The sequence below is a fragment of the Manis pentadactyla genome, chromosome 9 (genome assembly GCF_030020395.1).
Source record: "Manis pentadactyla isolate mManPen7 chromosome 9, mManPen7.hap1, whole genome shotgun sequence".
Taxonomy (NCBI): domain Eukaryota; kingdom Metazoa; phylum Chordata; class Mammalia; order Pholidota; family Manidae; genus Manis; species Manis pentadactyla.
The window spans coordinates 20,074,618-20,089,193 of NC_080027.1; the positions used below are offsets into that span (position 1 = coordinate 20,074,618).

The following is a 14,576-nucleotide window of genomic DNA, read 5'->3' on the forward strand; positions in this document are numbered from 1 at the left end:
CTTGAAGGTGGTAACCGAACTCTTGTGACATGAATGCTAAAGTGACAGATAAATAATTTTGGCAAGTTTATTAATACACATGCTATGAATACTGACCTGAACAACAGAAAAGTAAGTAACTACCATTGATTTAGTCTTTAATGCAGTTTAAAACTCTTCTTCACATATAGTAGACTGATACTCAGCTGTAATTCAGTGAGATCACAATGTGTTATATTCTTTAAGCTTTAATTTATCTCTGTATATCTGTATATCCTTAAATCCAAATGTGCATGTCAAATGGACCTTTGAAAAACTCTTTGAGGGAAGAGTGAATCCCATAGAAATAACATGAAACCTTGGGACTGGAGGTGAATGGGAAGACCCTGAGATTATATGGAAAGGGTGGTATTCTTTATATGAGAAAACAAAGGATTTTAGAGATGAATTTATCAACTCTGTAGCAGATATTTCAGCCTATCCATAAATATATTCCATATATATAACTTATCCATAGAGTCCATCAAACCATAGTTGAACAAAATATAATCCTGGAGATTAAAACAAAGGTTTTGGGAATAATCATTTGCATTTAGCCTTTGGAGGCATAAAACAATCCCATCTCCAACAAAAAATCATTGTTCTATTGAAAAGCTATTTCAAGATTCTCACTGGATAGAATTGTACTCTGTGTTCTGCAGAATTAGAATGTTCCTTGATACTGATGGAACCTCAGTCTCTTTTTCATTTTCGAGATAAGTAAATAAATGCTAGTTAGACTAAGTATAACAGAATTCTTTCCCACAGAACTTCTCATAGTTTAACTTTACCGAGTAAATTATGTATCTCTAAGAGATTGGATAAGATACGAAGATTTCTCTTTTTATTTGATGAATGAACACTTGTGGATTTTGCTCCATAACACCTATCAACATCATTCAAGGCACTACTGTTTTCTCAGGAAAATAATTTGTGGAGTGTTATTCTGGAAAGGAAAAATTTGCAAATTAAAATTTTGAAAATAAAATGCAAAATACCCAAGGAGCTTTCCTGAAACTCCACTGGATTTCCAAAGAGTCAATCATTCCCCAATCTCTGACCCCCCAGTACAACTCTGTATGAATGTATCATGGGTTAGAAAGTTTATGTATGTTAGTATGTTATAAATCCTGCCATTAATCTCTTTATCTTATCTTTGAATCTCCCGAACATAGTAGTTAATGATTTCTAGTAGATTATAATTGCATGTTAGATATGCAAAAAAAAAATCCAGGGAATATGCATACTGCATGAGTGTGTGTTAAGTGATTTACTCCCATATACTTGACTTTAATGCCTACTTTGATCAGTTTGTCCTTCTTCAATTAAATGGGTGTAAGGTTAGATTAAAAATAAATTTTTATCTGACATTTAGGGCTGAGGAATTCTTTGATTCAGTGGCTTCCATCTCTAATCATGGAGAATATGCTCCATGAAAGAAATGAGGCAAAAACTATTTTTAAATTATGTTAAAAAGAGAACTATAACATAAATATCTTAAAAATATGAACCTACCAAAAATATGAACCAGTATTGGAAACAAGGGACATTTACGAGGTAGTCTTGGAAATTTGGCTAATCATAATATTTAATATGTTTCAATCACAATAGTTTGTATTTATGCTATGTAATAAGGACTGTGTATTTTTTTCATATAAGTCACCATCAGAGAGCCTGTTACACAGCAAGTCCTCAGATAAGATTTGCTGAAAAGAAGGGCAAGCACGGTCATATATATATTTGGTAAAGGAAGACACAAAAGGGGGCGTGGATAAAGTTATACATTAATAAATAGACAATACCTGATTGTAAATTTATTTCGTTTTAGTTATCACAGCAATTTGTAGCTAATACTGACTGAGAACTGGGAAAATGCTTAACTCTACTGATGTGACAGAGTTTATTCTTTTAGGACTAACCAGTTGTCAGGAATGGCAAGTTGTCTTCTTCATAGTTTTTCTGGTTGTCTATATCGTCACCATGGTGGGTAATATTGGCATGATCTTATTAATTAAGTTCAGTCCACAGCTTAACAGCCCAATGTACTTTTTTCTCAGTCATTTGTCATTTGTTGATGTGTGTTTTTCTTCCAATGTCACCCCTAAAATGTTGGAAAATCTGTTATCGGAGACCAAAACTATTTCTCATGCTGGTTGTTCGGTACAATGTTTCTTCTTTTTGCCCTCGTCCATGTAGAGATTTTTATTCTTGCTGTGATGGCCTTTGATAGATACATGGCCATTGGGAACCCTTTGCTCTATGGCAGCAAAATGTCAAGGGTTGTTTGTATTCGACTGATCTTCCCTTACATATATGGTTTTCTGACTAGTCTGGCAGCAACCTTATGGACCTACGGCTTATACTTCTGTGGGAAAATTGAGATCAGCCATTTCTACTGTGCAGACCCACCTCTCATCAAAATGGCCTGCGCAGGGACCTTTGTAAAAGAATATACAATGATCATACTTGCAAGCATTAATTTCACATATTCTCTGACTGTAGTTACCGTTTCTTATGTGTTCATTCTCATTGCCATTCTACGGATGCACTCAGCAGAAGGGAGGCGAAAGGCGTTTGCCACCTGTGGGTCCCACTTGACAGCAGTCATCATCTTTTATGGAACACTTATTTTCATGTATCTCAGACGTCCTACAGAGAAGTCCGTGGAGCAGGGGAAAATGGTGGCTGTGTTTTATACCACGGTCATTCCCATGCTGAACCCCATGATCTACAGTCTGAGGAACAAGGATGTGAAAGAGGCTGTGAACAGAGTGATCAGCAGAGCATGTTTAACAAGACAAAATTGAGTTAATCTTGCCTTTTGTGTTTCACAAGCTTTTGTTCATCAGTAGATTATTGCTTAGTACATAGTTAAAGACTTTTTACGGAAAGCTAAAAGATCTGTGCATTGCAAAGGAAACAGCAAGACTCAAATTCAGGGAAAAATAAGTAGATCTACCCATTCCTGTTGGTGTAAGTAGTGAGGAGTATTTAAAAATTAAAATGCTGATTAGTGGAGGAGTTGATTGGAGCAAAGTTCAGGGATCTTCCAATTGAAATTGTTCTAATAGTTAGCTAAAATGAAGATTTTGTTTTTTCTTATTCAAATACGCAGTGGGTGAATTTTGGAAATATTTATCAATTTGCCTATTTAGAGATAAATTGGAACAGGAAAAAAATAACATATTTTATTCATTTCTAGTATGAGGGCATGAAAAATGGTGGCCTCGCAAATAGCTACAACATTGTGTGATGTTTCTTATTTTTTCAGTGTAAAAGGTGGGTCTGTTCAGAGACGACTGCTTTCAAAACTGTAATCTTATTCTATTTAATCCTTGTGTTTACAGGACAAAATACAGTGTCTCTCTTTTAGAGATTCTAGTAACTTCCATGCTTCAACTAAGAGGTTGCCTCTGACTAGACTGTGCCCTTCTCACGGCCTTGCCAACCGTCTTCAGTCTGACTGAAGAGTGGGTAGAATTGGTGGATGGATGTGTCATTTTGAAAGCACAGCTCTCCAGATTCCCCTTAAGAAATGAAATTGATGTTCATGTGGAATATTTTGCACTTCTATGATGTAGATATGGTTCTTAGATATTTTAAAATAATTTTTGTCTTTGAAAGAAATAAGATAGGGTGGTCTATTTGTCTTTCACAATAACATGACCTACCATCATAATATTCACATAGTTTGGTGTCTCTTCTGTACCACATTTTACAAAGTACGTGCATGAGCCAACAACTGTACAATTTGGACTTCCTTAAAGTCTCCATGTGCTCAGATAAATGAATAAATAAATAAACTCCATTTTGGTGCAGAAAATACATAACTAAAGAAACACAACTCAGGTGTTTAAGTTATACAATTAAGTATTTATGAATTTATCTGAGAAGATGGAAATATAAAATGTGACTGATGCAGTATGAGAATAAACATTCTTCTTTGTCCATTTTTAAGTTTTTAGTTTCCTCAAGGGAAACCAAAAATGCATATAAATTCATTTCCACATATTATGCACATGTATCATGGGCACTACTTTAAAGCTATTTGAATATAAACAGATTGCTGATCAGATTAAATTATAATATTACTGTATTGCAATACTATAGTTGCAAACTTAAACCCTCTAAAAATTTAAGATCTAACTTACTTAATGTTACTTTTTGGGTGAGTTAAAAGTAACTTTTTTCAGCCATACAATTAGTCACTGTTGGTTGGAGAACTCTTGATATGCCAAAGTAGTTGTTGATTACCAATAAATTTCAAAATATGGGTTCAGAGCATTTTAATAAATATTAAGTCTGTTGGCAGGTGGATTTAGATAATCTCTGTTACCTCTTTTTCTCTTTTCCAAAAGGGGAAATGCTTTCCCTACTTACTTTTTTGGAGAGTTAGTGTTACATGAAGAATGATGATCTCATGGTCAATGGTTAAATCATGTTCTTGGTTTGAGTTTCCAAATTTCAAATTAGTGTCTGGGTGACCTTAGAACAGGCATGTTTTGTTATTCATGCTCCAGTTAATTTTTAGGTTGCAGTCTTTGGTATCCAAGGTCTCTCCTGGTTTAAAATTTCCTGAATCTACCTTCGTTAGCAGAATTGAATCAATTTTGTCATTTGCTGAAAATTCGGGGTACTTTTACAAAAACCTTTTAAAGATAGATCTTATTGTTATGTTTATTTCTACAGCTATCAACTTCATTATATTCCAGCAGCTCCAACATAAAGTGCATTTATTTCTGTCTCTTTGTCTTTCTTGCTGTCTCTGTAACAGACACACATTCTTCTTTTCAAATATGCATTTTCCTGAGAGCCTGAATTTTACTTCATAATAACATGGTGCCAATGAGTTCATCTGATGCACTTTCACCATAATAAGGGAGAAGGAACTCAGGATTTCTGAGTACTTGGGCATTGAAGAACACAGAAGGAAACATTGCCTTAGCACAATTCTGTTCTTCATTTTCCAGACTAAATTGAAGGAGCATTAGTTTGGAATTTAAATTTGGTAGAAAACTTAACCTCATAGTTTTTTTTTGGCATAGTTTTATTTTTCAACATAGAGATAATATTAGTCACAGTCCTATAGAGGTGGTGAGATCATACTTGGGACTGCTCGGAGGAACTGCACAAATCATTCCAACTTTTTTGAAGGCTGCCTTCGAGATGGACATTGAGCTGAGAGTTAGCCCTTTATTATCTGAGAGCATCCCATCGACCTGTAAGACAGTAGTCTCCCCATTCTGCAGATGAGTATGGGGGCTGAGAATTGTTAGTGACCCAAGGACACGTAGTTGAGGTGGTACGGCCAAGGTCTGATCACTGATATGTCTGATTTCAAAGTTGATGCTCTAATGACTCCCAGAGAAGCCTAAATTCAGTGAGACAAATTGTCCTACTTTGGTTGATTACTTCACAGGTGACCTATACTTGCATTCATTCTCCCAAAGACATTTCCAAGTGATCTACAATTCTGAGAAATCTGACCTCTGTAAAATAACCATGAGATACATAGGGCACATACTGCTGTGATCGTCTATCCTAAACAGTAGCTTATTAGAACTGTAGCACTGCAGAAAAGAGAGTGATTGGCTGAAATTTTACTTGCTCCAAGCCAAGAATATTTCCCTGAGATGTGTAATTGCCATGTGTGACCAAAACAGGGCAGACCCATGTGAAGACGAGAGAGTTGATACCATGATATTAAGAATTTGATTTAATTTTATTATAAGAATTTGTCTTCTACTTTACACTGTTTCACTTCTCCTTCCCCTGAGATGTTTCTAGAACCTTAATCATTATTCCTTTAATAATTACTTGTACAATTCCTTGGAGAGAGGCTCTCAATGTTCAAAATTCTATTATAAATAAAGAGAAATTATCATATGTTATTCTCTTCTACTGAAGGTAGGTCTGCAAATTGTGTACTCTTTGCAGTACATATTCATGCAGTCAAATCTTTTCATTTTTATGCTTATCTTGAAGAGAAGACTGAGACCTTAGTTGTACACTTATTTGTTACCATAGGGTTTTGTTATGTGAAATTATATTACTGGGAAACATTCTTATTTCTATCCAAAGTTAATTCAAAACTTCTTAAGAATGAGCTTGTTACAGGGGGATTTAGATGTTTATTCCTCAGTGTTTTTACCCTTTCTCCAAGTCATTGAAAATAACCACTGATTTTCACATTGTTCTTTTAAAATATATGTGGATGAAGTTGAGGAGATTGTGTCAGTGGGCATGACACAATATTACACCCGAAATGGTTATAAAATTCCTGAAACTTTAGCAAACATATATGTATTTTATAAGTTACATATTCTATCTTCTCAGCTGTTGTGATGGGGATGCATACCTACATAATACATTGGCTTTGTCCCTGAAGTCACTTGGTCATCTGATCCTCAGGCTAAGGGATCACCTAAAACATTTGAGGGGTAGGGAGAAACAGTGGTTTACTCTTTTACTTGTTCCTGCTCAAGGGCCATGCTCCATTCTTCTAGTCCGTCAAGGATGAACTGCTAAAGGATGACTTTGTCATGTCTTGGAGGATAACCAAACTAAGCTTTAAATGTGAAGAAATCGGCTAATACGTCATCAAGGAGGCAGCAATATAAGGTTACTAAAGGTAAACCCTGGAGTTAATTGGTTTGCATCCCAATCTGCTCACTTGGTAGATGTCTGACCTAGGAAGATCTTTCTAGCCTTTCAGTGCTTCAGTTTCCTCATTTGTAAAGTGACGATGCTAACAGATTCTGTTTATAAGGACCTTTGTATATGCTCAACGGAAGTTAGCTACTCTTATTAATTCTATAAACTTCAGAGTGTTGCCACTGAACAGTCTTTCTTAGAGAGTTTTAATAATATTGAAATATTGTAATGCATTATATGAAGCTGATCTAGAGATCAGGACTTAAAAAAAAAAGTCATGTGTGCAAATACTTCAATATCTGTTTTATGTAATATCTAAGCTAGGCATTTTAAAGAAGTCCAAGATGAATGAGACAATCGGCACCCTGCTTCCCCTTAGCGCTTGTCTTACTAGCATGCTGGAATTTGGCCCCACCATCCTGTCCCTATAGATCTCATTGATTATTTGTTTATTGCTTACTCCTTTTCAATAAGAATAGAGTAGGACACAACCAGAATCTTGTATACCTTGTTCACTTTCATTTCCAGAATTTAGAATACTTCCAGATACAGCAAACATATCTGACATATAATTGGCTTTGATGTTTGGGAACTGAAGGAATGTCAACAATTATGAACCAAGACCATTTATAAGTCAGGAATATACTCTTCAAACACCATTGTTATAAATTTGCTTAAATACCCAAGATGGTACTTAATCCTACAGAGGTCCTTAAGAATTCATGGTAAGTTTTTCCTTTTTGGAAGACACAAACTAAGTAAGTGTAGTTAGAGGAGAAAATATTGTTTGGGAATCTTTCCCTTGCAATGACATTAGATTTGAATCTGAACAATAAAGCAAGATTTGATTATTTCTGAAAATGAGTGGAATCTGAAATGAGACATAGTAGTTATTAAAACATGTCACCTGAACATTTCCTCATGGTATTGATCTATTAACGTAATTTTGATAATGGGTGCTAGGTCATTGCACCCATTGTCATTTCCTAATCTAATTATAACGCTGCTGGAGCATGTGCCGTTACATCCCTCTTACCTCATCCTGCAAGTAGTAGCAAGCAAAAAGCATAATGTTTAGCTAAATGAAAAAAAAATGACTAGGAATTTCATGCATTGGAAGCATATATCGCATGCTGGCATATGTAGGACAAATATGTCAATAACCAGATTGTAAGACCAATCTACAAGTTCATATTCGATAAGATCTAGCCATCCTTACAATTCTCATCTCACTTTAGTCATATACATGCCCTGTGACTTTAACATTAGTGTACTAATCTAGCAAAATATAAACGTCTAATTTTAATAACATATGTTAAAATGAATGTAACAGAAAAAATTGATAAATATTGATAGTAATGATCCATAAGACTAATTGAAGGAAATGATTATTCCTGTACATTCTTATTGTGGAAACTGTACAAAATCTGCACTGATTTTTAAATTATTTGGATTAGAATAAGAATAAATGTGCCTCAAAATCTTCAAAAGTAAAACAAATCCACTCCTGTTTTTTGTTGTTGTTTGTTCTCCATAGGGCAACATAGACTGGTTCTATGTCAGGACAATGCCAAATTTCACGGATGTGACAGAATTTATTCTTCTGGGGTTGACCAGCCGTGGGGAGCTTCAAGTTCTCTTTTTTGTGGTGTTCCTAGTCGTTTACATGATCACTCTGTTAGGGAACATTGGTATGATCATTTTGATCAGCGTCAGTCCCCAGCTTCAGAGCCCGATGTACTTCTTCTTGAGTCATTTGTCTTTTGTGGATGTATGGTTCTCTTCTAATGTCACTCCCAAAATGCTAGAAAACTTATTATCAAAGACAAAAACCATTTCCTATGAGGGGTGTTTGGTGCAATGTTACTTTTTCATTGCCCTCGTCCACGTGGAGGTCTATATCTTAGCAGTGATGGCCTTTGATCGCTATATGGCCATATGCAATCCATTGCTTTATGGCAGTAAAATGTCCCAGACTGTCTGTGTTCGGCTCATCTCTGTGCCTTACGTCTATGGATTTTCTGTTAGTTTAATATGCACACTGTGGACGTATGGCTTGTACTTCTGCGGAAACTTTGAAATTAACCACTTCTACTGTGCAGACCCTCCTCTCATCAAGATTGCCTGCGGGGGGGTCCACATCAAGGAATACACGATGATAGTTATTGCTGGAATTAACTTCACATATTCCCTTTCAGTGGTCCTTGTCTCCTACACCCTCATTGTAGTGGCCGTGCTGCGCATGCGCTCTGCTGATGGGAGAAGGAAGGCATTCTCCACATGCGGGTCCCACCTGACAGCCGTTACCATGTTTTACGGGACTCTCATATTTATGTATCTCAGGCGGCCCACTGAAGAGTCTGTGGAGCAAGGGAAAATGGTGGCTGTGTTTTATACCACAGTCATTCCCATGTTAAATCCCATGATCTACAGTTTGAGAAACAAGGATGTAAAAGAGGCAGTCGACAAAGCCATCATCAAGGCAAACTTGGGGCAATGAAACTGAAGTAGACGTTTTTGTGGTATGTTGTTACTAATTACTAATGTCCAGGCATAAAAGTCCTAGCTGAAAAGGATTTTCTAAAGGCAACTCTCATATACAATAAAAGGTCCAATCTAACACAGTGAAACATTACCCCATGAATGGACTCTAATTACTAAGCCTGCTTTATCTTACATAGGCGACCATGTTATTAAAATTGACATTAGTGTCATTTACAGTGTCTATAAAACTGTGCTAAGTGTAGTCATTGGAGGGACTCATAAAAAGTTAGATAAATAAATGTTAATTTGGAGGTACCTTTGCTAGAGTTGAACATGATTTCCTAGGTTATTTTCTCTATACCATGCTTCTTCACATAGGATTCATAAGAGGTATATAATTTCATGAGGAAAAGAGTAAGAATTCATTTATTTTCCATGACTACAGGATGTTGTTAGATTCTGGTTTACCAAATAAGTGTTCTATAATGTTTACACCTACATGGATCTTTGAAAATGAAATTATATTCAGAATCTTCAGCTAGTGTCTCAGTATGATCTTAAGTCTTGTCCTCAATATGTGTTGTTAAATGTTAACAATGTTTCTGTTTCAATAACCTGTTTAATCCTCTAATTCTACTCCTTGCTTTGGATTCTAGTGTAAATTTCATGATGTTAAAAGGGTGAAACACTTGCGATCAAAGATTTTCCTATCTTAATAATAATAAAAAAAGAACTAGTATGAATTTTCTGGTATTTAAAATCTGACCTTGGGCCATAGGACTTTGCCCTATTAAACCTTTGGTTGATAGGATTTGAAATTTGCTTGATTCCAGTTTCTTATCACTAGAATTAGATCCCTTGGTTCTGTATTTAGCAACTTAAATCAAATTCTTAGTGCCTGAAGTGGATCGACCAGATAGGAAGCACCATTGAACTAAATGCTGTTGTACTGGGCATGCATTCAAATTTGATCAATACAATTAAAAATGGTATATCATTGGGTCTCATTAAAAATATTAAAAAGTTCACTGTCCAATTTATCTAATTCGGTGTATCAACAGCATACTTAATTCACATTCTATTCTTAGTACAGGTCCTGATGAGTGAGTTTATTCCTGTGTAAATGCTAACCAATAAAAAGCGGTGCACAACTGAATGCACAGCAAGACTCTAAGAAGTATTATATGGTTGTGATAATACCACTGGCAAAATGGACTAATTCAGACACAGAGAATATTGCTATTCAGACTAATTTACTAATTAATCACTGGCTATTTTCCCTGAGAATGGATCTGAGGAAAGGCAGATCATGGGAGGAGGGAAGTTCTCTTTGATAAGTTTAGATTCTGAGCAGCAGTAAAGAGTACCATTGTTTAGTTTTGCAAACTATGTTAACAAAGTATTTTTCTTTAATGTTTTTAAACAATCATGGCTGCCACATTCCACCTCTGTGTTGTTGGAGATTCTTGGAGGGGAGAGGCCCGTTGTAAGCAGGTCATTGTAATTGTGTTCCATTTGGTTTACTCATTCACTGTAACTCCAAGGGGAAAGTAATTTCCTCGCCTGGTCAGTCTGAAGCCAAAATCAGTTAAAGGAGAAATAAAGTGGGAGAAACCCATTCATGGTTTATAAGCAGTTGTCCACTTTTGTTTGCCCATGTCTCTCGCCACCTGGTTATAAAAAGGGATCCAGCCCAACCTCTCCAGTCCAGAAATGCCCTCCATCCCCCTTGCAATCACCTATTGATATGGAGAAGCACTACTTCTCTCCACCCCTTGGAAACACCTGTGGATACGGAGATGCACTAAGGCCAGGCTAGAGATTCTGGAAATACTGAAATTTTATCCATATTCACTCATTCAGAATGATTACGGATATTATATTAGACACTAAGAGTGCTGAATAGTTGAAGACAAATTCATCCTATAGTATCTCAGGAATTGAGCATGTCAGATTGAAAATCTACACTGTGTATTGAAGTCAAACCCAGGCAAGTCCTAACATACTGGCAGACTTTCAGGCAAAAGTGATATTTGCTCTGGAGCCTGGTGAACATCACAAAAAAGAATCAGGATTGATAATTTGTCCTTATTTCTTTTTAATGGGCTTAGGATATTGCTCTCCCAAACTGGCACCGCCTTTTTGCCCTGTGCCTCGGAACCTCATGCAATATTCCCACACTTACAGGATGCCACAAATCACTTGTGGCTAGTAGCTTGGACTACTGGAAATTTTGCCTTGATTGTACATTAATTGCCTTAATCACCCTTCTCTGACATATCAACTCTCTGAATCTCAGTAACTCATATCAAAATTGAACATGTATTTTGATTACTAATGGAGTGATATCAGCTTCCTCTAACAAACTGTTCAACACTATCTGGTAGGAAATGTATTTGTTTTTGCTCCCAGGGATGCTTCACAGTATCAAGCATGTGGGTGGTAGACACTGAATATTTGAATTTGAGTGAAAAACACAAATCTACTGTATTACAGTTGAAGGCTTAAGTGGGTGTGCGATCACGCTGCTTTATAACAATGTCCCAACACAGCATCCCAACACAGAGCTATATTCTTGGAATCTGACAGCAACCATGTTTATTATTTGGTTTTAAGCTTCCCCCTGCTGCCCGCAAAATCATTGTTATGTCCTCATATCCCCCAAAATTCAAAGGACCTTTGAGGAACCCAGCTTTGTTTAGCAAATTTAAGGAGAGGTCTGCACTTTTGCTTTGATAGGGTAACAGACAAGGAGTATGGCTTTCTCAAAGCTAAGCTGATTCTCAGATCTGCATAGTGAAAAAAGACAACTTTTCAAAGGACATGATAATTGTGTAATTTCAGGGAGTGACTCCTAGTGAATCTGCAGGTGGTCAGAGGTGGAGTGAGGAATGATGTTCAGCAGACTGGGTACCACTGAGGAGCAGGCCATTCATTGCAGGAAATGACCAGAGGATGTACAGCCAACTGACTCCTCACCTTCCTTGCTCTCTTCCTGTCCTCTACCACTGCACAGAACAGAAACGTATCTGAAGGGAACAGCTAAAATTTATTATCAGCTGAATAGGGAGTATTTGGGTCGAAGCTATCAGAGTCACGTGCTTAAACAACAGCAATGTGTCAAAAATCTAAATTCTACTCCTTTAAAATTTTCATCTTATTACACACTATATGAAAAATGGAACTCATGTACAAAAAAATTTTCTCATATAAAGGATGGTAAAAATGAATTTACTTTACAAAAATTTTAAAAACAACATTTCTACATGTGACATCATTCATTCCCAGTTGGACATTGTTTTTCTTATCAATTTTTAAAATTTGTTAGAAGCAGGAACATAACATTTTTCAATTGCTTTCTTCAAGGCGTTTTTTACCTCTCGATTCCTCAAACTGTAGATCGTGGGGTTCAGCATAGGAATGATGATTGTGTAGAACACAGAGGCCATTTTGTCTGTGTCGAGGGAATGGCTTGACTTGGGCTGCAGATACATGAAGATCAGAGTCCCATAGAATACAGTCACAGCGGTCAGATGAGAGGCACACGTTGAGAAAGCTTTGCACCTGCCTTCTGCAGATTGTATTCTCAAGATGGCAGCCACGATGTATAAGTAAGAAATAAGGACAGTGGTCAAAGAGATGGTCATGTTGAACCCAGAAGAGATGAAAATCAAGATCTCCTTGAGGCTAGTGTCTGAGCAGGCAAGGGCCATCAGAGGGATATCGTCACAATAGAAGTGATTGATGATATTGGGGCCACAATAGATCAATTGGAAAGTAACTACCGTGTGGAGCAAAGCACCAAAAAAGCTGTATAAGTAGGGGCCCATGACCAGCTGCACACACACCTTTTGGGACATGGTCACCAGGTAGAGAAGAGGACTGCAGATGGCTACATAGCGGTCATAAGCCATGACTGCAAGAAGGAACATCTCTGAAATCAAGAAGTTCAGGAAAAAGCCCAGCTGTGTTGCACATGCATAGAAAGATATAGACCTGTGCTTGGTCAGAAGGGTCTCCAGGAACTTGGGGGCTATTGACGAGGAGTAGCATAGGTCTACAAAAGCCAGGTTACTGAGAAAAAAGTGTGTGTGAAGCCGAGAATCCAGACAGATTAATGAAATTATCCCAAGGTTCCCTACCAAAGTTAGGGTGTATACCACTAAAATGAGCAGAAAGAGAAGGATTTCAATCTCTCTTTGGACTGAAAAACCCAAAAGAATGAATTCCATCACCCTGGTGCTATTCCTTTCAGCCATTTATCCCAGTCTCTCAACTGCCAAAAAAAAAAGACAAGATAGAACCAGATACAAGTTATTGAAACTAAGGAATTGTCATCAGATGCCAACTCTTGCGTGTTTTACCCTGAGACATTATAGATCATTCAAGTAGAATATCAGAACAAACAAATATCCTATTTCAAAAATCTCTTCTCTCGCTATTTATAATTTTAAAAGGCCAAAAATTGAGGGCCAATAAAAAAGAAACCAACATTGAAGTCTACATAGTAAAGATATACTATAAAAACTCTTTATATGTTTGTAAAGGTGTGCAATATTTTGGTTTTAGATCATTTTAAATTATATTGGATAAGAAGAAGAAAACAAGTTTTTAAATTTTCCGCTACCTCATTTTCTTCTTGGTGGAACAAAATCTTAATGTAACTAATTTATCTTTTTTGCATAGATATTTTTCCCCATTTTAATAAATATACATTATGCTAAATGAAAAGTTAAGCAGGATACTTAATGGGGGAGAAAACTAGGCCATTAAGCATTCCTACTTGCAGATCAAGCAAATTTTGAATTTGTATGTAGTTAATTCATTTTCAAATACTGCTTTCTAAACAATAAAAAAATATATACACTTCTGAGTAGGGCTAGAATATGTATATTCTAGAATACATATGTATATTTAAAGTATAGTTCTTTAAAGTGTCCTATAGCGTTCTATTTTAATTACTTCCAACACTTATAATTAGAATGTTTTCTACCATCTCTTGATAAATTTTCAGCTAAAACTGTCCTATAACTATCTGCTTTTAAAAGGTCATCTCTTTGAAAAGAGAAAGAATAATTTTTCAGAACTAATACTCCTATTATATAATGTTTGTAAAGTTATCATCGGTAGAGTAATAGCCTTTATGTTCACAATTGTGAATGTCAGTATTGCTTCCTGGTTCATGCTTAAGGGTCCAAGTTGTCATTCAGTCTACAACCTGGACAGTTATAGGATGAAGATGCAGAGAAATTAGATAGAGCCAGATCATGGCAGTCTCCATTAGGTGTTAGAAGTAACTTCCCCTCATTTGGATTCCATATTCATAGGGAGCAAAAATCTATGTTTTCTTCCAATTGCCATTATATTCAAGGAGTCCTCTTAGACCCTTGGGTTCACTGCCCTCCCTCCTTTGCCTCCAC

The 14,576-nt window shown here is 36.3% G+C and overlaps 3 protein-coding genes across 3 annotated transcripts; 2 read left to right on the forward strand and 1 right to left on the reverse strand.

Annotated features, from left to right (window-relative positions):
* Positions 1-1,890: 1,890 nt before the first annotated feature.
* LOC118907999 (olfactory receptor 5M3-like) lies at positions 1,891-2,825 on the forward strand. The gene is given in 2 exon segments (XM_036877070.1): positions 1,891-2,197; positions 2,200-2,825. Coding segments are annotated over 2 exon segments (933 nt in total).
* Positions 2,826-8,236: 5,411 nt separating this feature from the next.
* Positions 8,237-9,172, forward strand: LOC118908042 (olfactory receptor 5M9). The gene has a single exon (XM_036877103.2). The coding sequence runs from the start codon at positions 8,240-8,242 to the stop codon at positions 9,170-9,172; it is 933 nt and encodes a 310-aa protein (XP_036732998.2). The 5' UTR covers positions 8,237-8,239.
* A 3,298-nt stretch (positions 9,173-12,470) lies between these two features.
* On the reverse strand, positions 12,471-13,415 carry LOC118907998 (olfactory receptor 1038-like). The gene has a single exon (XM_036877069.2). The coding sequence runs from the start codon at positions 13,413-13,415 to the stop codon at positions 12,471-12,473; it is 945 nt and encodes a 314-aa protein (XP_036732964.2).
* Between the last annotated feature and the right edge of the window lie 1,161 nt (positions 13,416-14,576).